The 25269-nt window shown below is 48.6% G+C and overlaps 1 protein-coding gene and 1 long non-coding RNA gene across 3 annotated transcripts in view; one reads left to right on the forward strand and one right to left on the reverse strand.

The window, feature by feature from the left end:
* Nucleotides 1-4374: 4374 nt before the first annotated feature.
* On the reverse strand, nt 4375-6290 carry LOC113903487. Its single transcript, XR_003514140.1, has 2 exons — nt 5695-6290; nt 4375-4895 (listed from the first exon to the last, which is right to left on the reverse strand). It is a non-coding gene; the product is annotated as an uncharacterized LOC113903487 (long non-coding RNA).
* Nucleotides 6291-6300: 10 nt separating this feature from the next.
* Nucleotides 6301-25269, forward strand: part of OVOL2 (ovo like zinc finger 2) — a 28865-nt gene continuing 9896 nt past the window's right edge. Inside the window, exons 1-3 of one of the 2 annotated variants that reach the window (XM_027559659.1) lie at nt 6301-6516; nt 7180-7400; nt 21150-21339. In XM_027559659.1, the coding sequence (XP_027415460.1) occupies nt 6417-6516; nt 7180-7400; nt 21150-21339 (511 nt within the window). In that variant the 5' untranslated portion in view covers nt 6301-6416. Of the gene's footprint in view, nt 6517-7179; nt 7401-8178; nt 8285-21149; nt 21340-25269 lie in introns of those variants that run through there. The other variant, XM_027559660.1, reaches the window with a different exon arrangement.

A 25269-nucleotide genomic window follows, 5' to 3' on the forward strand; every position in this document is an offset into this window, starting at 1 on the left:
GTGAACACATCTAGTTTCTGAACTAAACAAGCAAAACCGGAAGAGACGTTGTTGCCTCTAAGAAACTGTCAAGGATTACAACAGTCATAGGCAGGGCCTTTTTCTTTTTTTAAGGGAATTTGGAAAGTATTTTGATTTTTTTAAATACTATTTTTATTTATTTGATCCTTACCTGTGGCATGTGGGCTCTAGTTCCCTGACCAGGGATGGAACCTGGGCCCCCTGCATTGAAAGTGTGGAGTCTTAGCCACTGGACCACCAGGAAAAAAAATCACAGGGTCTGTCCTTCTGGTAAACCTACTATAGCAATGGGCCATCTACCTTCCTGTATATCTTTACTACAAATAGAAGTAGAATAAAATTTTTTTTAAAAAAATAAGCAATAAGAAGAATGTTATATAAATGGAATCATACAATAGGTAACCTTCCGTATTGCTTGTTTTAAATCAGCCTAGTCTCCAGAGACTCTTCCAAGTCATTGCTTGTTGACTAATGGTTTTAAAATGTGTCTGTATTCCTAAATATGGTTTACTTTGATCTGTTTTTAAAAGTAATTTGAATCTTATAGTACATTTCTTCTGTCACCTGCTTTTTTTCTTTCAACAATATGTCTTGAGACCTACTTTTGTTAATGTGTGTGGCTATGAGCTATTCCTTCTCACTGTACAGATTTATCACCATGTTTTAATCACATCAGTTATTGATGGTCGTTTGGGTTGCGTTAAGATTCTTATTTTTCTAAGTATAATAAATGCTGCTATGATGAGTATTCTCGTCTGTGACTCTTGGTACAAAAGTGCAAGACTTTTTCTAGATTCAGAAACTGAAGTGGAATATCTGTGTCATTTAGTATGTGTGTGTCCAGTTTGACTAGGTAAAGAAAAACTCTTTTCCAAAAAATTTTTTAAAAAACACTTATTTGGCTGTGCCAGGTCTTAGTTGCTGCACTGGGATCTTCAATCTTCAGTCTTCACGTGTAGCATGCAGGAGTTTCTAGCTGTGGTATGTGGGATCAAGTTCCCTAAACAGGGACTGAACCCAGATGCACTGCATTGGGAGCACAGAGTCTTATTAAGTCATTGGACTATCGGGGAAAAAATAAAGGAAATTGAATAATGAAACTGGGAAGTCCCCAGAGTGCTTCAGTGAATATACATACCCATTAGAAATATTTGGCCAATTTCATTGCTCCACATCCTCACCACACTTTGAGTATTGTCAGACTTAAACATTTTGAAAGTTGGTAGTTTGTTCAGTAGTGTTCGATTCTTCGTGGTCCCGTGGACTGTAGTTTACCAGGCTCCTCTGTCCATGGACTTCTCCAGGCAAGAATAGTGGATTGGTTAGCCATTCCCTTCCCCAGGGGATCTTCTTGACCCAGAGATTGAGTCCAGATCTCCTGCATTGCAGGTAAACTCTTTACCATCTAAGCCACCTGAAATCATATTTCGTTGTCATTTTAATTTGTATTTTCCTATTTACTAATGAGGCTGAGTATCTTTTTATATGTTGATGAACCATTCATGTTTTTTCTTCTGGGAGATGCTTGTCTAAGTCTTTTGCCTTCTTTCTATTGTTTGTCTTTTTCACAGTCATTCATGAGAGTTCTTTCTATAGTCTGGATTCTAATCATTTGTAAGATATATGTGTTGCAAAAAGTTCTCTGCTGTTTAGCTTACCATTCTCTTGTGCCTCTTGATACATTTTTAATTTTTCTGCAGTCAGCCTTATCAACTTTTGTGGTCTGTTTTTGTTTCTTAAGAAATTCTGCTCTACCCTCTGGTCATGAATACATTCTTCTACATTATCTATGTATATATATATATTTGCATGCTTATTTCAATGTTTAATCCACTGAAAATTGTTCTGTGTGCACATTATTCAGTTTCCTTTATTTTTTCCCCAAATGGATAACCAGTACTCCGGTTTCACCTATTGAATGACACATCTTTCCCCACTGCTCTGCAGTGCCTTCTCTCATAGATCACAAGTGTGGGTCTCTTTCTGGGTTCTCTGTTCTGTACTGGCAGTCAACTTGTACACTAATGTCTACTTATGCACCAATGTCTGTCTGTCCACCAATGCCCAGCCTAGCACCAATGTCTCACACTATTTTAATTACTACTGATGTCTGATATTGTCTGCACACCTCGTTTTTCTTCAGGAGTGGGATGGTTATTCTTTCATATATACTTTACAATAATTTGAGCAGACCCCACAGGTGGCCTAGTGGTAAAGAATCTGCCTACCGATACAGGAGATACAAGAGACACAGGTTTGATCCCTGGGTCAAGAAGGTTCCCCTAGAGTAGGAAACAGCAACCCACTTTAGTACTCTTGCCTGGGAAATCCCACGGACAGAGGAACTTGGTGGGCTACAGTCCATGGGGTCGCAAATGTGTTGGACACAACTGAACACACATGCACAGAAGTATCTGTTTTTTTAAGTATTGGATGTGGGTTTGGGTGAACTCCAAGAGTTGGTGATGGACAGGGAGGCCTGGCGTACTGCAATTCATGGGGTCGCCAAGAGTCGGACACGACTGAGCGACTGAACTGAACTGAACTGAAGAACTGTATTAAATCTACAGATGAATTTGGAGATTTTTTGACCTCTTTTTCATGTGGAGTCTAACAATCTGTTAGTATGGTAAATCTTTCCATTGATTAGCATATTCTTTAACACTTTCCAATAAAAGTTTTTGAATTTTATTGACAGGAAATTTGCACAATATTTTTAGAAAATTTATTTCAAGGCTCTTTGTCTTCTGGTTGCTGCTGTAAGTCACTTTTTAAATTAGGCTTTTAATTTTTCTGACTGTTTACTATGTAGAAATGCAATTGACACAATACATATACACAGATTTTCTATAAACAATTTTGCTAAACTCTCTTATTACTTTTAATAATTTGTCTGAAGATTCTCTTGAGTTTTCCACCCAGACAATCATACTGACTACAAATGATGGTTTATTATTTCCTTTATAACCCTGTAGTTTTATTTCTTCTTTTTTGTCTTATTGAACCTATAAGAAAGCTGATCTATTGTTGAATAGAGCAAGCAGTTTTGTCTTGTTCTGGGGTGCTGATTCAAAGATGAATTCAGTTTGCAAAAAGTTATCAAGCTGTGGACTTATAATTTGTGCATTTTTTTTCTAATGCTACATTAAGTTGTTGTTCTCTACTAAGTCATCTCTGATTCTTATTTGACTCCATAGACCATAACTCGCCAGGCTCCTCTGTCCATGGATTTCCCAGGCAAGAACACTGGACTGGGTTGCCATTTCCTTCTTCAGGGGATCTCCTCGACCCAGTGATCAAATCCACCTCTCCTGTATTGGCAGGTGGATTTTTTTACCATTGAGCCACCAAGGAAGTCCAACTCTATGTTATATGCTTCAATAAAAAGTTAAAAAAAAAATCTAAGGAATATTTTTCCCAACATCCTAACCTGTCCTCATAACTGTATGCTCTAAGGATGCCATTGAGCAGCTTTGTACCTGTCTATTGCAACTTGACCATACATTACCAGAGAAAAGGAGTCTTAGGAGAGGCTAGGGGAGGTATTTTTTCCTGGTTTAGAACCAGGGGGGGGGGGGGGGTGCAGCAGACCCTGAGGACAGAATGGGGAGGGGAGGTAGAAATGCAGGGAAACAGATTTCCATTAAATGGAAGGAAAAGCTTTCTAACAGCAGTGTTGTCAAAATGGAACAAGGGCTGCTATTTTGGAAAAATGAGCTCCACAGCTCTGGAGGTATTCAAGCAAGGCTGACTACACACCTACCGACGGAGGCCACCTCCTCCTCCTAATACTGGGTGAGCTCTGGACCACTCTTCCAACGCCAAACTTTTGAGATTTTGAAAAGAATTGAGTTCATTTCTTTTCTTTCTTTTTTTTTTTTTTTCATTTCTTATCCTACTTTGAGGTGCTGCTCTATCAATACCTCTCACAAAACTTAGAATACTGACGTTACAGAGGCAAAACTGATTCTTTGAAAATGTTAATAATACTGTTGATAAACCCATCTGGTCTGATCACACACAAAAGAAAGATAACATCAGAATTCCTTTCTTCCAAAGAGATATCCAGTAAATATAAGAATAGGTGTGCATCCAACATGGTCAAATAAAAGTGTGATCAAACCTGTTATCCTTCCCCCCTAGTGCCCTAAGTATTGAGCTACGTTTTGAGATTTCTTGCCTTAGATCCTGTCATTCTACAGTGTTTTCAAAAAATGGACAGAGTGGATCAGATACTCGGTGATTTGAAATCCAGTGAAAGAAAAAAAGAAAAAAAAAAAAAGCTCTGTTAATGGGTTTTTTGTTTTGTGTGTGTGTGTGTGTGTTTTGTAAAATAAGGAATTTTGAAAAAAGTGAAGTTTTTAAGGTTTTTATGAGATGGGGCATACTTCGATGATTTCACAGTTTTACTCTATTTTTACTTTCATTCAACCAAGCGTCTTCTTTCTAATCAGGCTCCAGTTTGTTGGTAGATAAAAATACACTCGCAGAGGCTCCCAGAAGCTGCGCCATCGGCCTCGGACGAGAAAGAAGCCTGGTCTCCTCGTGCCGCTATGGAGATGTCTTCCTCTTCCTCCCCCGCCTTCCCTCCGCTCCAAGTTTTTTTCCTTCTGCGTTGATCGTTTGCAGAGAAAATCTGGGGTTCAGACAGGGATGAGCCCGGAGAGGGGTAGCTCTTGAGGGCAGCCCCAGAGGCGGGGCGCGTCTGTCCCCAGCAGTCGGGGCTGAGCTGAGCCCTTCTCCGAGCATCCTGAGTGTTGCCGCCGAGCCGAGAAATCCGTTACCAGGCTGCCGTGTCCCCAAGGGCCATTCCAGGGCGGAAGAGGACGGGGAAAACCGCTGTGTTGATTCTCCCGCCCTGTGGGCAGGTCGCACTGCGGGTCAGGTTACAGACAGGTGAGTCGGGCGGTTGGGCGAGCGGCTGGCGCCCAGGGCACCCCAGGCCGGCCGCGCCCCCGCATCCCCTGGAGCTGGCACACGTCTGATCCCCAGGAAGTGGGGTGACCCCGCGGCCGTGGAGGCGGTGCCCTGCATCCCTGGGCACATCCGAGCAGGGGCGTGGGACCGGCGGCGGGCCCTCTTTCCCCCAAAGCGGGTACAGCTGCTCTTAGAAACTTGGCATCTTTTTCTTACCAACTCCCCTTCCTTCTCCCCACCCCCCACCCCCATCTCTGGCCCTCCAGGTATAAAGGTAGATTAAAAAAACAAAAACAAAAAACCCATACAAAACAAAACCCAAACCCCAAACCTAAATTAAACCCTAAGCTATCCAGCCAAGCTCCCAGTAGGGGCGGTAAGGGGAGGTAAACCCATCTTGACTGGCTTCCTGGAAAGTATTTCCCAGCCTCAGAATTTGGGGAGCAAATGGTTGGGGGAGGCAATCATCGGAGTGAGCGAGGATAAGAAAATTGTTTTGAAGCTGCGTTTGCAAAACTAGCACTTGGCTTTTTTTCCAGAGTGTTTATTTAGGGGTGAGAGGGTTCGCGGGATGGAAGGGGCTTGGGGTGGAAGCAAACGGACTGGTTTTTCTTAGATTGTATGGCCCAAAATAACGTGTTCTAAAGATGCTGAATTTAAAAAAGATTTTTTTTTTTTTTTTTTACTGTGTTTACTGGGGGAAGGGGGAGCTGTTGTAGATGAAGGGGAACGGAAGCCCCCAAGTTCCCTCTTTACCGGATCAGAATCCCGGGCGTCTCCTCGCGGCCTCCACACAACCGAGACTTCAACAAACCCAGGAATGATCCACAAGGTCCAGAGGAGCTGAGCCATTTTCTGGCTTGCTTGTCGGAGACGAATCCACGGGTGGGGGCCGGGGGCGGGCACTAGCGGGAGGCCCCAGCTTTGAGGAGCAATGCCCCGGGAAGCGCGCGCCGGGTTTCGTTCCAGGAGATCTCCCTGAAGTGCCCGTGGTGCGGCATGGGGCAGGGGGTTCAGAGAGAAGCGTCCTTCCTTTTTTACAAAGGGGAGGGGGGAGAATCAGACGTTAAATTCTTTTGCAAACATTCATGCCTAAGGAAGGGCTGGAACAGGCAGCCCCGGCCGCCGGAACCGGTCGGACAGGTAGCGAGCTTGTTGACACCGTTATGTTGCAGGGCGCATGCTCACTCCCAAGTTTCCTGGTGCCTTTTCTATTCCACCTTATGAAACTTTTTTCCTCGGCGTGGTCTCACCCGCGATTTCAGGCAGAGGTGTCGCGGAGCCCGGAGGCTGGGAGTCTCCCGGCGTGCGGGGGAGAGGCCCGGCCGCGCGGCGGCGGTGGGGGGCGGAGGGAGGGGGCAGGCGGGGCGGGAAGGTGGGCTCCGGCCGCGGGGAGCCGGGGACCAAGCCGCCGCCGCCGCCTTTAGTGGGGAGCAACCTGGACTAGGGGCCCGCAGTCCGGGGAGAGGGCCCCCACGATGCCCAAAGTCTTCCTGGTGAAGAGGAGGAGCCTGGGGGTCTCGGTCCGCAGCTGGGATGAGCTCCCGGACGAGGAGAGGGCAGACACCTACATCCCAGGTGAGCGCCGCGCGGGGGCCGGGCCTGGGCGCCGGGTTCCTGGGGTGGGGGCAGGGATAGCCGGGTCCCCTCTACTCCACGACCCGGGCTGGACTCCCTCCGTCCCCCATGCCCCTCCTTTGGGGGAGGGGGGAGGAAGTTACCAAGGAGGACCAAGAGTGAGAGGCTGGGAACCCGGGACGCCCTGCACCCCCTCCCCCCTAGTGGGCGCCTCTAATTGCCCTGCGGCGGGACCGTTGGCTGCTGCGGGCAGAGGTGGCCCAGGAGTGGGACTGGGGGCCACAAAGGGGCAATCTCAATCCCATGTCCTCGTGAGGTTGCACAGGGATAGGTCAACCTCTCCGGGGCTAGGTGGCTCGAGATCGGGTCCCAGGGAGTGGAAATTTGGTGCGCGGTGTCCCCAGCCGCGCTTGGCCCTCGTACCTCGTGGGCACGGGAACTTGGAAAGAGGAGCGGACGCCCCCCACCGCCCCCCAGGACCCCAAGCTTGCTCGGGAGGCCGAGTCAGGGGCTCGATCGCCCACCCCCGCGGCATTGCCCACTTGGCGAGGTGCCCAGGTCCGGGGAGGGGCGGCGGCGGCACCGCCCGCAGGTCAAACTGCTGCGGGCGCCCGGGCCTGACGCCGCGTGTCTGTGTGTCGGGGCGCGGCCCTCGCTCCGCAGTGGGCCTGGGCCGTCTGCTCCACGATCCCCCCGAGGACTGCCGCAGCGACGGCGGCAGTAGCACCGGCGGCGGCAGCAGCAGCGCGGGGGAGCCCGGAGGCGCAGAGAGCAGCTCGTCCCCGCGCGGCCCGGAGCGCGAAACCCCAGAGCCCGGCGACGGCGAGGGCCCGGATGGACACCTGGCGGCGAAACAGCGCCCGGTCGCCAGGTCGAAAATCAAGGTACGGAGTCGACTCTGCCCTCGCCGCCACCTGCACCACGCCCTGGCGTCGGGCTCCCGGGGCCGGCGCCCCTCCCTGCCGCGCCCGCCCGCGCGCCCGGGCACCGGTGCACCCTGAGCGCCCGCTGCGCCGCTCCTGCACCTGCCCTTGGGCCGCGGCCAGGGCGCCTCCGCATGTCCTCCTGCCTGCGGGCTAGCCGGTCGCTGCGCCCGGAAGACCCGCTCCCCGCGCGGGCACAGCCCTCCCGCGTGGCCTCTGGAGCTGCCCAAAGCGCTCAGGCACAGCCTCCTTCCCCCATTCTGTGCATAGAGCCTGAAGCACAACCAGGCCGTTGGAGTTCCAGGGGTGGGAAAGGAGGGACCCCAGGCCCTGGGTTCCCCTCCTCTGGGGCGCAGTTCCCAGCGCTGTTTGAACTCGAAGGGAGTTTCGCCCCGTTCCTTGCGTTCCGGAGACAGTCGTGGGAGCTTGGCACACAGTAGGTCTTTCACAGTATCAACTATTCCCAGTGCCAATTATGAAGTGCCCGTTAGACACGAGGTCTGTGCCGGGCACTTTTAAACTGGTGTTTATCAAATCTTCTTGAATCATATTGACGGATAATCGGATTCAACTGCAAATTGCCCCATGGCCCCGCCCGCAGTGGCTTGCAATGTTTGTTTCCCTCTCTTCTCGCGATTTAGTCCCCACCCCCCACCCAGCCTCTTGGAATTGTAGGCCACAGTTTATCACGACGCCCATCTGCGCTTTCCTGGGTGGAACTTCCAAGATTGCCTGCTCAAAGGTATCCGCTACCTCCAAGATTAAGTCTCAATCCACTGACTCACAGCCAGCCGGAGCCAGGGAGTGGTGTTTTTAGGAATCATATGACCCCAGCTCCTAGCCAGGTGGGCTTTAATGCGAACTTTTGCGGGTTCCAGTCCCTCGGTGAAGTGTTAATTCTTGGGCGCTCCTGGGAGGTCCCAAGGCGCCCCCTGCCCAGGCCGGGGGATGGGGAGGAAGCCCTAGAACACTGTGGATTGGGAAAACTTCCGTTACTTTTGGTGGGAGGGGTCTTCCCTCCCCCGTGCATATTCCTGGCTCCTGGGGCTTGGCTCTGGGAAGGGCTGGGGTGATTTGGTTATGAATTGAGGCTAGATGCTGAGCTGGGAATCCTTAGGAAAGACAGCTTTAAAGGACGCTGTCGACTGGGTGTGGGCATCCTGCTTGGAAAGGTTCAAAGTCAGCTGGTGGGAGGCTTTTCTGGGCCTGCTGGGGTTAAGTGGGAGGGACAGTTTGCCTGCGGCTGCTACCTCTGCCCTCCAGGAAATTCTACAAAGGGTCCCACTTGCATATTTATCTCCCGGCTGGAAGGACAATTGTAACGTTGTTTTGGGGATGATTTGTAGCTAGTTTAAACCTCTATCCCCCAACTGCCCACATTGCCCTGGAAAGAAAGTGGCAGGGGAAAATTATCCAGTCCCTTAACCACCATTTTAGGAGATCTCTGATGCCCCGGGCCAACAGCTCCGCTGGGGCCCTGGATTAAGGGATGAAGAAACTGATCTTATTCCCAGGATCCTTGTCTTTGTGCTGCCCCCAGGGGTGGGGGTGGAGTGTTGTTTGCTCCTCAACCCTTAACTAAATTTCCAGAGGAGTTTTTGTTTGTTTACTGAGGCCAAAGTTCAGGTTCCTTCTCCTCTCTTCTTCCATCGAAAATTGGAGACATCTTGGCGTCAAGATGCTCCAAGATTATAGAATTATCAGCCATGGTATGGTCCATTTTCAAATAACTGGTCAAACCACCCTTGACTTAGCATGAGGTGTGACTTTAGAGTTCTGTGCAAAGTAGGACGAACGGTCTAAGAGGGGGAAGCCACTGGAGCAAGATGCATTTTTTTCAATGACTAGAAGGCACTCATTAAACAGTTGGTTCTTAGAACCAGAAAAGGGCAGAGAGAAGCTCCATCCACAGCATTTACGCTGTACGTAAATGTACAGCTGTACGCAAGGCAGACAGGGGATAAAGTTGTGCCACCCTTGTGTTTCAGAACCATCTGACAGTAATGGTTAGGGTTCTACGCTCTGGCTTTTGCAAGTTGCTAAACCTTCCAGGCTCGATAAAGGACAGAAATGGTATGGACCTAACAGAAGCAGAAGATATTAAGAAGAGATGGCACAAATATACAGAAAAACTGTACAAAAAAGATCTTCATGACCCAGATAATCACTATGGTGTGATCACTGACCTAGAGCCAGACATCCTGGAATGTGAAGTCAAGTGGGCCTTAGAAAGCATCCCTACGAACAAAGCTAGTGGAGGTGATGGAATTCCAGTTGAGCTATTTCAAATCCTGAAAGATGACGCTGTGAAAGTGCTGCACTCAATATGCCAGCAAATTTGGAAAACTCAGCAGGCCACAGGACTGGAAAAAGTCAGTTTTCATTCCAATCCCAAAGAAAGGCAATGCCAGAGAATGCTGAAACTACTGCACAATTGCACTCATCTCACACGCTAGTAAAGTGATGCTCAAAATTCTCCAAGCCAGGCTTCAGCAATATGTGAACCGTGAACTTCCAGATGTTCCAGCTGGTTTTAGAAAATGCACATGAACCAGAGATCAAATTTCCAACATCCACTGGATCATGGAAAAAGCAAGAGAGTTCCAGAAAAACATCTATTTCTGCTTTATTGACTATACCAAAGCCTTTGACTGTGTGGATCACAATAAACTGTGGAAAATTCTGAAAGAGATGGGAACACCAGGCCACCTGATCTGCCTCTTGAGAAATCTGTATGCAGGTCAGGAAGCAACAGTTAGAACTGGGCATGGAACAACAGACTGGTTCCAAATAGGAAAAGGAGTACGTCAAGGCTGTATATTGTCACCCTGCTTATTTAACTTCTATGCAGAGTACATCATGAGAAACGCTGGGCTGGAAGAAGCACAAGCTGGAATCAAGATTGCCAGGAGAAATATCAATAACCTCAGATATGTAGGTGACACCACCCTTATGGCAGAAAGTGAAGAGGAACTAAAAAGCCTCTTGATGAAAGTGAAAGTGGAGAGTGAAAAAGTTGGCTTAAAGCTCAACATTCAGAAAATGAAAATCATGGCATCTGGTCCCATCACTTCATGGGAAATAGATGGGGAAACAGTGGAAACAGTGTCAGACTTTATTTTTTTGGGCTCCAAAATCACTGCAGATGGTGATTGCAGCCATGAAATTAAAAGACATTTACTCCTTGGAAGGAAAGTTATGATCAACCTAGATAACATATTCAAAAGCAGAGACATTACTCTGCCAACAAAGGTCCATCTAGTCAAGGCTATGGTTTTTCCTGTGGTCATGTATGGATGTGAGAGTTGGACTGTGAAGAAGGCTGAGCACCAAAGGATTGATGCTTTTGAACTGTGGTGTTGGAGAAGACTCTTGAGAGTCCCTTGGACTGCAAGGAGATCCAACCAGTCCATTGTGAAGGAGATCAGCCCTGGGATTTTTTTGGAAGGAATGATGCTAAAGCTGAAACTCCAGTACTTTGGCCACCTCATGTGAAGAGTTGACTCATTGGGAAAGACTCTGATGCTGGGAGGGATTGGGGGCAGGAGGAGAAGGGGACAACAGAAGATGAGATGGCTGGATGGCATCACTGACTCGATGGACGTGAGTCTGGGTGAACTCCGGGAGTTGGTGATGGACAGGGAGGCCTGGCGTGCTGCAATTCATGGGGGTCACAAAGAGTCGGACACGACTAGCGACTAAACTGAACTGAAAGCTTCCAGGCTTCAGTTTCCTCATCTGTAACGTGGGAATCTTAATAATAATGACATTTGCCTCATAGAGTCATGAGGATAAATGAGTCAATCAGAAAACATGGTAGGTGCCCAGTAACTCCAGCTAGGATTCTTTGGGTTGGTGGAGAGGCACAAATACTATATTAATTATTAACGCTATTACAGGAAAGTGAACGCTCAACCAGAAGCAAGAGGAAAGATGCAATACATTCTGAGCAGAGGGAGGTTTCTTGGTGTGGATTCTAGGGCAGTGAGAGAGTGCGAAGAGGCAGGCTTTAGGGCGGAGCCTGAAGCTTGAGTAAGAACAGGACTCAGAGCTGAAGGGAGGATGGGAAACGGGCCTGGGGTCAGGGAGAGTCAGGGTGAGGAGCTGGAAATATAGCTGGGATAGGCTGAGATGGTAAAGGGGCCAAGCCAGAAAGTGTGGATGCTCTGTGGGAGAAGGAAAACCTCATTTGGGTCCATCTCGCCAGCTGTGCTTGGGCTGTTCTGAGCCTCAGTTCCCTGATCTGTAAAATGGAGAAATAATAGAATGGGCCTCTCAAGCATTGGGGTAGACAGTGGATACAAAATGCTGAGCGATTTTCTTAGCGTATAAACTGCCCAGTGGGGAGTTAGCCAATAGTGACCTGTGGCAGGTTTTGTTGATGTCCAATATTTTGTTGCCCCCAGCAAGGACAAGGGATTTACCAACTGGATTGGGTGGATTTAAGTATTATTTGGAAAAAACCCACCCATTTGATGTTTGGAAGGCAACGTAAGCCTCATCCCTAGCTCCTTGCCTGTTGACTTCAGTCTCCCAAGACAGAATTGGAAGCTCCAACCTTGTAACTTACCATCTCCTTGGCTGACCAGACTCCTCTTCTTAACTCTAGAGCCACCAAAGGCTGGGAACATTCCTAGTGGGCTCATATTTCCAGCAGCTGGTACAGTAATACGTGACTCATAGGAGGACTTAAGTCAACATGGAAGAGAAATACAGGCAGGGAAGGAGGAGTCAACAGTTCCTAGATACAAGTGACAGTATTTGGGGAAGAACAGGAAGGAAAAAGGGGAAAATGCTTGGAATGGATACTTGAGAAAGCTTAAATTAGTTTAAAGGGGGAGAAGGAGAAATAGGACAACAACGTGTGAGCTGCAGATGATGGTTAATTATGGGGCATTAAATGGGGTAAGTCTTTCCTGGTGGCTCAGATGGTAAAGAATTTGCCTGCAATGCAGGAGACCTGGGTTTGATCCCTGGGTCAGGAGAAGGAAATGGCACCCCACTCCAGTATCCTTGCCTGAAGAATTCCATGGACAGAGGAGCCTGGGGGGCTATAGTCCATGGGGTTGCAAAGAGTCAGACACGACTGAGCGACTAACACTTCCTTTCAAATTGGGATAAAGAGAGTGCAGGCTGAGCTCCCAGGAGTGACTCCCGGAGCCACACTGCAGAACTGGGCTGCCTAGGGAGCTGCTGCGGTGGCTGCTGTGGCTGCTGTTTGCCCATCACAATGCTTCTGCTAATGCAAGATGTGAAAAAATTGCTGCATACTTGCCTCAGCTCAGTTAACTCAGGCCCGCCTGAAGTCAAATCTACAGCAGTGCATGTAACTGGTGGAACCCAGGTCACATCTAAAGACCACAGCTGCGAGGGATTCTGGGAAATGTTGTGTCGCGCTTTCTAGCCTCTCCTATGCAGGATGGTCCACCTCAGAGCAGGGACAGAGGCTGAGCCTGTCCACCCACAGGATCTACTCAAGGGCCCAGATGTGGTCCAGTCTCCTCATATTTATGGGGAGAAAGATAACGCTAGAGAGGTTGTTTTGAGCTCCTCACAGGTGCTAGCGGCAAAGCCCAGCCCAAGGCTCCTTTTTCTTTAGGATGTTGTGCTGTCTTTGAAGTGTGTAGTCGTTGTTGTGTAGTTGTGTTGTTGTGCTGCCGCCTTAGCCACTAGTGTGACATGAGGGAACCTGAAGCAGTTTCTACCACATGACAGGAAACAAAGCACAGGGTTACCCCTCCCTCTCCCACACAGCGTGCCCAGACCCATGGGCCTGTCCCTGGGAAGTGTAGGCACACATTTCGCAGACTCCAAGCCCCATCAACATGTCAGTGTGGGCACCTGCAAGTGTTTTAGCCCCTGTTTCTTCTGGATGATAAGGATATGTTCCCTTCAGCATCTCTGCATTTGGGAAGACTGCATTCTGCCATGCAGTGGACTTGTGACGCTTAAGGATGCAGGAGGGGTGTTTTTATCCCAAAGAAATTGGGGAATTACACTTAGCACGTTTTGAGCACTCAGACATAAGCAGATGTGTCAGTGGTAATCTTGTCCACATGGCCATGGAAGGTAGCCTAGACCCATGGTAGCCTACTGCAGGAAATAGGTTCATTAGTTTAAGGAACTTGTCTGGTGGAAGCATCCACAGAAAATAAAGGATTTTTTTTTTTTCCCTTTAGAAGTTGACAGGTAAGTGACCTTAGCCAGCTTTGAAGTTAGTCAGAGGGCCAGCCCAAGTCCCCACCTCCCCGGACGCTCCTGAAATCTTCCGTAGCTCCGATACAATGATGGGTTTGTTTCTGCTGCAGAGGACTGTTTTTCAGAAGAACTAGAGGGGAATTTTGTGTGTATTTTAAAACGAAAGCCGAGATCCTGAAGAAAACAGGACAGCATAAGAAAGCGCCAAGCTGCAGGGTTGGGGAATTAACTGTCTCTCTTCATCTTTCTGGCCGTGATTAATCGCCAATTAGTTAATGAATCTCCAGACTGATGTCACCTCCCACCCTCCATGGTAGCTTCCCCACTTGAGTGCTGAGCCTCTTGGAGAGTTAATTTTGGATTAAGGGTGAGACTATTAAACTTTTTCAGAAGATGACTGAAGTATACTTTTTCAGAAGTATCTGGAGCAGTACCCGGTAATTGCACACATTAATAATTTCTATATTGAAGTATGAGTATTAACACCAAACTGTAGCTTCTGGTTTTGTTGCCAATGGAGATAAGAGAGAATGTTGGTTTTCGGAACTTTTTCGATTTCAGAATTGCAGATGAAGGACTAGGGGCTGGTGACCCACACTGACGGTTAGTTCCCTTTTTCTTCCATCAGTGAGAGGAAAACTCAAAAGACAGGTGGAGAAACAAGAGGTTTTGTTACATTTTATTTAGGATCACAGGACGCTGGAACTTGTCAAACTCTTAAGAGTTAGGATTTACCGGGCAACTAGTATTCCTTAACAATCCCAAGAGGCAAGTATCGTTATTGCCCACATTTTATGGGGGGAGGAGTGTGAAATTACTCAACCTTAGAGAGGTTGAGTAACTTGCCTACTTAGAGAGGGCAACCTTAGAGAGGTTGAGTAACTTGCCTACTTCCCAGACTGTGAGTGGTAGAGCAGGATTTGAATTTAAGAAAAGAGTTCATCTAATCCCATTTGGGGCTTCCCCCGTTGTCTCAGTAGTAAAGAATACGCCTGCAGTGCAGGAGCTCCAGGAGACAGGTTTGATCCCTACTGACCTCCCTGGAAGAGGGCATGGCAACCCACTCCAGTATTCTTGCCTGGAGAATCCCAGGGACGGGGGAGCCAGGCGGGCTACGGTCCATGGGGATGCAAAGAGCTGGACACGACCGAAGCGACTTAGTACTCACAAATATGGTGGTCTTAAGAGAATGTGATACATCTATTACCATTCCAGTGATCTGCTGCTGCTTCACAGATAACCCCAGAGTTAGTAGCTTGGCATAATGTGTTATGATATCTTCTAGTTCTGTGACTTGACTGTGCTCAGCTGGGTGGGTTTTGCCTGGGGTCTCTTGCGGGTGCAGTCGGATGCCAGTGGGACTGGAATCTCCTGGGGGCTTGACTGGGCAGGATATCCAGGAGGGCTTACTCAGGTGGCTGGTAGTCAGTCTTCTGTCTTTTTTTCTAGCTGCTTTCATTATATGATCCTATCATCTTTTTTTAATTTTGTAACAAGTCCCAATTGATGGACATGTAGGTAGTTTTCCAACCTTTTGCTATCCAGACCAAATTTCCAGGCATATGTGAAGTGCACTCTGTGGGATAAATTTCATCTTTAGAAATTTATCCTCCAAATGTTTTTCTGCAGAATTCTTGGGAATTTTTCCTTTTTAAAAAAAAATTGATGTATAGTTGATTTACAATATTGTGTTAGTTTCACAGGTACAGCAAAGACATTCTGTTATACATATATATATATATATATATATATGTATATATATATATTTTTTCCTGATTCTTTTCCTTTATAGGTTACTACAAGATATTGAATATAGTTCCCTGGGCTATACTGTAAATCCTTGTTGGTTATCTATTTTATATATAGTAGTGTGTGTTTGTTAATCCCATACTCCTAATTTATCCCTCTTCCCCTCCTTTCCCCTTTGGTAACTATGTTTGTTTTCTATATCTGTGAGTCTATTTCTATTTCATAAATATAAGTTCATTTGTATTATTTTTTAGATTCTACATATAAGTGATATCATGTAGTATTTATCTTTCTCTGACTTCACTTGTATGGTCATCTCTAGATTTGTCTATGTAGCTACAAATGGCAATATTTCATTCTTTCTTATGGCTGACTAATAAGACATCTCTCTTTTCTTTCTGATGAAGGAATTTTTCCTTCCCTTTTGCCATTAAAAAATTTTTTTTTGGTCGTTCAGCATGTGGGATCTGATTTTCCAACCAGCGATTGAATGCTCACCCCCTGCATTGGAGTTCGGAGTCTTAACCACTGGACCGTCTGGAAAGTCAGTCCACTTAACCACTGGAAAGTCCTAGGCTTTTTATGACAAGTGAACTAGTTTGGCAGAAGCTAGCTTTATCAGCCATGATCCTTTGCCTTTTAATTAAGCCTACATCTTTCAAAGAGAGACTCTCTTCAGAGGCTCTGGATACAATTCATCAGTGTCTGGGGCTGGACTGCTCAGGACACATTTACAGGCAGCAGGTGGTCCTTTCTAGGGATTCTCTGGATAAGCATTTAGCGGTGACTCCGTTTTCCATATTGTGAAATGGGGATGCGCATAAACGTGGAGAAATGGGAACCCTGCCTTGGCTGAGGGTCATGGGAGAACTTTTCCTTTTGCTCTAGGAAGACCAGAGGGAAGCTTCCTGAGAATGGGGTGTCCTCCCTCAGCAGTCCCCTCACTCCTCTTTGCTCCCCAAGGTTAGAAAGCTGTCTATATCTTGCTCAGTCAGATGCCCCGCTGGCTCTGCACCACCTTCAGTGGTTACTGACCCCCTCCCCTCTGCCCTCAGCATTTTCTTCTTTTCAAACCAAAAAGTGCCACTGATATGAGATTTCCACCCTGGACAATCATAGGAGGTATCTATAGCTGTGAAAAGAAGAGAAGCGAAAAGCAAAGGAGAAAAGGAAAGATATAAGCATCTGAATGCAGAGTTCCAAAGAATAGCAAGAAGAGATAAAAAAGCCTTCCTCAGCGATCAATGCAAAGAAATAGAGGAAAACAACAGAATGGGAAAGACTAGAGATCTCTTCAAGAAATTAGAGATACCAAGGGAACATTTCATGCAAAGATGGGCTCGATAAAGGACAGAAATGGTATGGACCTAACAGAAGCAGAAGATTAAGAAGAGGTGGCAAGAATACACAGAAGAACTGTACAAAAAAGATCTTCACGACCCAGATAATCACGATGATGTGATCACTGACCTAGAGCCAGACATCCTGGAATGTGAAGTCAAGTGGGCCTGAGAAAGCATCACTACGAACAAAGCTAGTGGAGGTGATGGAATTCCAGTTGAGCTATTTCAAATCCTGAAAGATGATGCTGTGAAAGTGCTGCACTCTATGCCAGCAAATTTGGAAAACTCAGCAGTGGCCACAGGACTGGAAAAGGTCCGTTTTCATTCCAATCCCAAAGAAAGGCAATGCCAAAGAATGCTCAAACTACCGCACAATTGCACTCATCTCACACGCTAGTAAAGTAATGCTCAAAATTCTCCAAGCCAGGCTTCAGCAATATGTGAACCGTGAACTTCCAGATGTTCAAGCTGGTTTTAGAAAAGGCAGAGGAACCAGAGATCAAATTTCCAACATCTGCTGGATCATGGAAAAAGCAGGAGAGTTCCAGAAAAACATCTATTTCTGCTTTCTTGACTATGCCAAAGCCTTTGACTGTGTGGATCACAATAAACTGTGGAAAATTCTGGAAGAGATGGGAATACCAGACCACCTGACCTGCCTCTTGAGAAATCTGTATGCAGGTCAGGAACAGTTAGAACTGGACATGGAACAACAGACTGGTTCCAAATAGGAAAAGGAGTACGTCAAGGCTGTATATTGTCACCCTGCTTATTTAACTTCTATGCAGAGTACATCATGAGAAATGCTGGGCTGGAAGAAGCACAAGCTGGAATCAAGATTTCGGGGAGAAATATCAATAACCTCAGATATGCAGATGACACCACCCTTATGGCAGAAAGTGAAGAGGAACTCAAAAGCCTCTTGATGAAAGTGAAAGAGGAGAGTGAAAAAGCTGGCTTAAAGCTCAACATTCAGAAAATGAAAATCATGGCATCTGGTCCCATCACTTCATGTGAAATAGATGGGGAAACAGTGGAAACAGTGTCAGACTTTATTTTTTTGGGCTCCAAAATCACTGCAGATGGTGATTGCAGCCATGAAATTAAAAGACGCTTACTCTTTGGAAGGAAAGTTTTGACCAACCTAGATAGCATATTCAAAAGCAGAGACATTACTTTGCCAACAAAGGTTTGTCTAGTCAAGGCTATGGTTTTTCCTGTGGTCATGTATGGATATGAGAGTTGGACTGTGAAGAAGGCTGAGCACCAAAGGATTGATGCTTTTGAACTGTGGTGTTGGAGAAGACTCTTGAGAGTCCCTTGGACTGCAAGGAGATCCAACCAGTCCATTGTGAAGGAGATCAGCCCTGGGATTTCTTTGGAAGGAATGATGCTAAAGCTGAAACTCCAGTACTTTGGCCACCTCATGTGAAGAGTTGACTCATTGGAAAAGGCTCTGATGCTGGGAGGGATTGGGGGCAGGAGGAGAAGGGGACAACAGAGGATGAGATGGCTGGATGGCATCACTGACTCGATGGACGTGAGTCTGGGTGAACTCCGGGAGTTGGTGATGGACAGGGAGGCCTGGCGTGCTGTGATTCATGGGGTCGCAAAGAGTCGGACACGACTGAGCGACTGAACTGAACTAATGTTGCATGCAGAGCATTTTAAAAATAGGAATTTACTGAGAGGATTAAAGTAAATTAGATCCAGGTTGGAACTGTGGTCGGCACGTTCCCCGGGCACGTTGATGCAGGGCTTTCAGAAGACAGATCTCCCTTTCTTCGCGTTTCTAATCAGAATGACCAGGGTCATGTGCCTGTGTTCTATTTTATTAGCTGTGTGACCTCTCAAATGACCTTCCTGTGTAGACTTGGCTTTGAGAAGCTCCAAGTACCCTTTGCCAAGATTTGGGCTATATTTAGTCTTTTTCACATCCCTTCAATGGAGGCAGTGACCAGAATGGGGACTTGGGCACTGTGGACAAGGAGGAGACCACGACCTGTCCTGATGATGGGAGAGCCTTGGGCACAGCGGAGTCGCCCCCAGGCTCTGTCACATCCCACCACTTCAGCGGACACAGGGCAGAGGTGGGGTATGAGGCAGGAAGGTCTTTAGACTCAAGCCCCGTGGTCCTCTTGTAACTTCCAATGCGCCCCACCTCCCACCGCCCTCTGACAGTCCAGTTTATCAGGGACCCGAGGTAGAGCCCTGCCCTTCTCTGCTTCTTTGCTTCCTCGGCTCTCTTCATCAGCTGCTCTCCAGGGCTCAGGCTAGCCAGGCTGGACCCCACGCAGCTCTTGTTTCCCAGCCCTCTCCTGAATCTTCTTTGCCCTTCCCCCAACTTCCTCCTCTTTGGCTGTGACACTCACTTCCCTAGAAGCATGTTATCTTGCACCAGGACGCCCCCCCGCCCCAACCCCCATCTGGGGTTAGGTGCCCCTCCGAGCAGCCTCTTGCACCCTGGACTTCCTGGATGGCAGTGGCCTGTGCCTAGACCAGCCGCTTCTTGGGAACAAGCCATCCTGGTGATGGGGCACCCTCCAGCTCAGAGCACAGGCTCTGTCTGCGATTAGGCACACATTAATGTTGGCTGAGACTAAGATGGAGCAGTTGAGAATGAACCACTGGAGGGGGCCAATTGAAAAGCCCTGCTCTGGGGTCTTCACATTCTGCCACCTGTGAGTCATTGCCCAGAAACTCTGACCTGCACGGTGCAGGGCTGCCATCTAGGCTTGGGGCATGGGGGCTGGAACCTGCACAAACACTTGCTGACTTCCACCAGGCATTTAGTTGAGGAGAACAGGTGAACCCTGAGGAAATGCTTCTGCGTGATGGAAGCCTCTAGAATGAGTTGGAATAAAGTGCTAAACCATCTGAAAGCCAGTCCTTCATGTCTCAAGTGTGGTCTGTGGACCGCACAGTGGTGTCTCCTGGGAGCTGGCTATAAATTCAGACCCCAGCAGACCTCCTGAATCAGAAGTTGCATTTTAACAAGACCCCCAGAGGATTCATGTGCACACTGGGGTTTGAGAGGCTCTGGTATTAGGGGTACTGGGACCAGTTTGGGCAGGCGCTGCAGAGCCTGGAGAAGCTTATCTGGGAGGGAACAGGTGAGTTGGGGCTTGGTGGAGGTGGTACCTTGGGTGGATGAAAGGAGGATGTTTGAGACATGGAAGGTGTTAAGCCAGGAAAGGACCAACTCTTCTTGCGAATGACACTTGTCTGAAACAAGTTTTTTAGGTTCTTTTATGAGTAGAATTTTGGCCGAACAATTGGATCCATCTTCAAAAGGACTTCTCTGGTGGCTCAGATGGTAAAGTGTCTGTCTACAGTGCAGGAGACCCGGGTTCGAGCCCTGGCTTGGGAAGATCCCCTGGAGAAGGAAATGGCAATCCACTCCAGTACTATTGCCTGGAAAATCCCATGGACAGAGGAGCCTGGTAGGCCCCAGTCTATGGGGTCGCAAAGAGTCGGACACGACTGAGCAACTTTCACTTTTACTCTAAAGGATCTAGGAAACCTTTGATGAACATAGCAGATCTGGTGTTTTTCATCACATAGAGATTCTGTTTTCTTCCTTTGAGGCAGCAAATGCAGTTGAGAGAATGGAGTGGACTGTTCAGAACCTGGGATTTGATTATGGTTTTTCTGGTAATGAAGCTGTGGGATTCTGACCAAGTCCCTTCGGAAGCCAACTGTCATTTGTTCATGATTCTGGGGCACGGCTGGGCTAGGCAGTTCTCCTCTGGGCCGGTTTGTTCACTCAGCTGGTGGTAGTCCTGGGTGGGCCGGAAGGTCCAGTGGCCCCTTATCCACACCTGGCACCTCAGTGCTCCTCCGCCGAGCTGCTTGGGCTTCCTCACGGCATGGTGTGCTCGGGCTTCTTGGTGGCCCCTGGCTTCCGAGAGGGGGGAGGGAGAAAAGCCACTGCTAGGTCTCTTAAGATCTGGAAGTGACAGAGGCTCTGCCAGGTCCAGGGGGCGAGGACACGGTCCCTTTTGATGGATTCAACCTCAGTGCAGGCCCGGAAGGAAGGAATTGACTGTGGCTGTCTCTAGGGGCTCCTCTCTTCTTTCTCCCTTCCATCTTCAGCACGGGCTTCCCCCTTAGGGTCCGAGGTGGCAGCTGGAGCTCTAGCAAGCAGGAAGGACAAGGCCAGGAAGGGCACCATCCTCCCCCTTCCAGAGAGTGTATCCCACTAGGCTGGTGGTCCCACCCCCACTTGCTGGGGGCAGTGCGCTGCTGGAAATCAAGAGCATGGATATAGGGGGAGCGGCTCTGTTCCATCTCGCTGCCCAAAGCCTACACCTGCTGGGAATTTTTAGTGGGGGGCGGGGCAGCCCGAGCCAGGGCCAACCCCTCCCCTACCCTCGCCCCCACCACTCCCCGCTGGACCTCACGCCCCTCTCTGCCCCAGTTCACTACAGGCACCTGCGGCGATGCGGCCATGCATACCTGCGACCTGTGTGGCAAGGCCTTCCGTCTGCAGCGCATGCTCAACCGGCACCTCAAGTGCCACAGCCAGGTGAAGAGGCACCTGTGCAGCTTCTGTGGAAAGGGCTTCAACGACACCTTCGACCTCAAGCGGCATGTGCGCACGCACACAGGTAAGGGGGCGCAGGCACTCAGGTGAGGGGCATGGCGCGAGCTCCTGCGTCAAGAAGGAGGGAGCCCTGAGCAGAGCTGTTTCTGGAAGGATCGCGGGGCAGGGGTGAGGGGGGCCGAGGGAGGGCCAATTTGAGCCAGGCCACCTGCAGCAGTGCCCCCTGGGGCCCGCGACCACCCACCCCCGCCCCCACCCCCCAGCCTGGTCTCGCCCCCAGTGAGATGCGGTTGGAGGCAGGTCACTGGTTGGAAGTGCCCTGCGATGCCCACTCGGAGCATCTGGGCGTCAGGTGCAGCCATCGGGCCGGGCTGATGCTAGAACACGGTTCCTGTGGTCCCTCTGCAGATATTTTGTGCTTCTCTCTTGGGAAGTGATCCTGTCTCAAAATAGCATCACGTTGGTTCCTCCTGGGAGCTCACAAAGAGAAGAAAACACTCAGCGGACTTAGCGCTCTCCAAGCCTTCTGAGGGGTTGGGGAGGAAGGGTCAGGGTGTGGGAGGTCTGGCAGGCGGGCAAGTGCCTGTCCCTCCAGCCTTCCTCAGCTCCCTCTTCTTGTGCAGCGGGTCTGGGTCCCCACCATCTCCTTCCACAGACAGCCCTGGGGGGTGCCTGCTCATCGGTCTGCCGGCACCTCTGATTGCTGGTAGCCTCCGTAGTTTTGTGTAGGAGGTATCTGGTCTGCAGGCTTCTTCTTGAGGACCACACCTTTGCCAGAGAGATCCCTTGAGAATTCTAAGATGCCATTTCCCAGCTTAAAAAAAAAAATCTCCAACTCTGGGCAGGATGAAATTCAAAGTCTCCATCTTGATGGGTTCCATATAAAGCCCCTCTCCGTCTGGCTCCCATCTTCAAATCTGCCTCCTGTCCCAGCCCCTCCGAACCCTCACGCACCCCACTGGGCTCCACCCTCTCATCCCATCCTGCCCAGTCAGTCTTATGCGGGTCCCTCTCTCTCTCCCTACAGTCCCTAGAATTTGTTATAGTCCTGCTGATCCCTCAGGCCCTTTCAGGGTTCAGGGTTCCCCCCTCCGGCATTTTGGGGGTGGGAAAATGTCCACTCCTCTCTCTCAGTGGGGCTCGAAGCTCCCCAAGCCCCACACAGGGCCCTTCTCGGACCCTTGCTATTGAGATTTCCTTTATAGACTCCGTCACACATTTTGTTCTTAGGGTGCTTGCCATGAGCCCCTTCCTGGCTCAGAAGGGTGTCCTTCACCCCAAAGAGTGGTCTGGCATGCTAAAAGGTTTTTCTTTTTTCCTTTAAAAAAACTTTGCTAAAGTGAAATTTTCATTTAAAATTTCATTTAAAAGTAACAATGCATCCAGAAAAGCACCCATGTCATAAGAGCACAGTTTGAGAATGTAGGAGTTTCTACAGAGTGAACACACCCATCTAACCAGCTGGAGTATTGACAGACCCTGTAAGTCACTGCCCTGCCCTGCACCCCCTCTGGTCACTGTCACCTTACCTCCGAGAGGCACTGTTAGCCTGACTTCTGGCAGCATCACTGACTGTTGTCTGGCTTTGAATGTGATGAAAGTGGAATCAATAGAGGATGTTCTCTGGGGTTTGGCTTTAATACTTTCATTTCAGTCCTGAACACGAGAGAACCTGTAAAAGTTTGACCTCTGTGTGGCCAGGCTGACACCTTGGGTTGAGGCAGGAAGAATACTTAGGGAGTGGCCGGTGGTAGGGTAATTGTTGCTGCTGCTGCTGCTAAGTCGCTTCAGTCGTGTCCGACTCTGTGCGACCCCATAGACGGCAGCCCACCACGCTCCCCCGTCCCTGGGATTCTCCAGGCAAGAACACTGGAGTGGGTTACCATTTCTTTCTCCAGTGCATAAAAGTGAGAAGTGAAAGTGAAGTCGCTCAGTCGTGTCTGACTCTCAGCCACCCCATGGACTGCGGCCCATCAGGGTCCTCTGCCCATGGGATTTTCCAGGCAAGAGTACTGGAGTAGGGTGCTATTGCCTTCTCCGAGGGTAATTGTGGAGGGTCCTAAATAGGGTGAAGGGTCCTATAGGTGGTGGGAGTCCTGTGTAATTGTGGAGGGTCCTAAATAGGGTGAAGGGTCCTGTAGGTGGTAGGTGGTCCTATGAAAGTTGGAGGGATTCTGTGGTTGATGGGGCAGCCCCAGCTATCAGTGGGCCCAACAAGTGGCTACAAAGCTGGTCTAACACGCAACTACCCCAAGAGGTTAAGAAACTGGGGACTGGTTGCCCAATCATTTGTCGTTGGCTGTCCGGGAGAGTTCCTCAGCTTTGCATCTTTTTCTGAGCATGTCGTTGAGGGCATGGCCTATTTCTTCTGCAGCTCCTTGCCTGGTGGGTTCTCTGGCCACTCCCTGATCCTGGATCCTGGCCTTTTAGACAAAGTGAAGGGGGCTCGGGGAGCATTGTGGGCTGCTGGTATGGTCAGTTGGAGTAAACATGGAGCTGCCTCATCTGTGACTGAGTTAATTCTCCGTTAGTGGAAATATGAGGGACTGACCACTCTCAGGGAAGAGTTTGCAAGTTGAATCAGTCACATAGTGGTTAAGAAATCCAGATCTGAGCTAGCTGTCTGTGCAGGCTTGTCCAAATTACTTTTTTTTTTGCTTTAGTTTGTCCATCTCTAAAGTACGCATGGGGTTTTAATACATATCACCTAAGTGATGGCTGTGAGATTTCAGGGCAGTAATGATGTATAAAGTGCTTTGCACTCTGTAAGCATTTAGTAAATATGAGCTATTAGAGGTGGTAAATGTTGAAATAGTTGGCAGAGTTTTCCTGAGGCCTGAAGACTTACCTCTGTGCTTCCAGAGACCTCAGCCCACATAGAGAGAAAGAACCCAAACCCTGGACTCCCCAAGAAAGCCAGCGGGTGTGCCAGACAGAAGAGAAAGTGGCATCAGGGAGGCTTCTCGGAGGAGGTGTCCTCTTGGTTGAGTCCTGAAAGAGGAGCAAGATTTTTATAGACCTCTAGTGACTGCTAAAGGAGAGGCCGAAAATCCCTGGGATCCCGCAAGCTAGGCAGTACAGCCCTCCCACCAAAAAAAATCGTGAACTATAAAACTACAAAGTGACTTGAATTTTTTTTTTTTTCTGTACCATGCAGCATGTGGGATCTTAGTTCCCTGACCAGGGGTTGAACCCTCACCCCCTGCAGTGGAAGAACAGAATCATAACCACAGGACTTCTGGGAAAGTCCAAGTGATTTGCATTTGAGTCTCTATTGGACAGTTCTTAGATCATTGAATCTATAGATAATGATTTTAATTTTTTTAATCATAATTTTAACTCTTAAAGTGACTCCTCCTTAAGCTTCTTAAGGGGCCCAGAGCCAGTTCTAGACCTCTGGTCTTCTGATGCTCAGCCGTGTCCAACTCTTTTCGACCCCATAGACTGTAGCCCACCAGGCTTCTCTGTCCGTGGGATTTCCCAGGTAAGAATACTGGAGTGGGTTGCTATTTCTGCCTCCAGATCTTCCCGACCCAGGGATCGAACACACATCTCCTGCACTGCAGGTAGATTCTTTATGGTGCTTTAACATATTCCTTAATACTTTAACAAAGAGTATTAAGGAAATGTCTGGAACCTGTTTTCCCTGCTCTGATTTATTTTCTGATGGAGACTTGCCTCCAGGTAATGATGAACCAGAGAGAGGAGTCACGGGCTTGTTGACAAATTAGCTGCTGGCAGATCAACAAAAGGTCACCAGCTGCAGTGATGCTGCTGAGCAGGAGCTGGAGGGACAGACCTGGCCTCCTGGCTCGAGAGGCCTGCCCTGTAAACTCTGAGCTCTACGCCAAAGGGATAATCGGTAAAAAGAGCAAAGACTTGGGGGTCCTCTGACCTTGTAGCTCATGTGAACCACCTCACTAGCTCCAAAGAGCTCAGCAGAATTCTGTGAACTTGGCTTTGTCTTTGGTTGAGACGCAGATGCTGGATTTTT

The sequence above is a fragment of the Bos indicus x Bos taurus genome, chromosome 13, assembly GCF_003369695.1.
Source record: "Bos indicus x Bos taurus breed Angus x Brahman F1 hybrid chromosome 13, Bos_hybrid_MaternalHap_v2.0, whole genome shotgun sequence".
In the NCBI taxonomy this organism is placed as follows: Eukaryota; Metazoa; Chordata; class Mammalia; order Artiodactyla; family Bovidae; genus Bos; species Bos indicus x Bos taurus.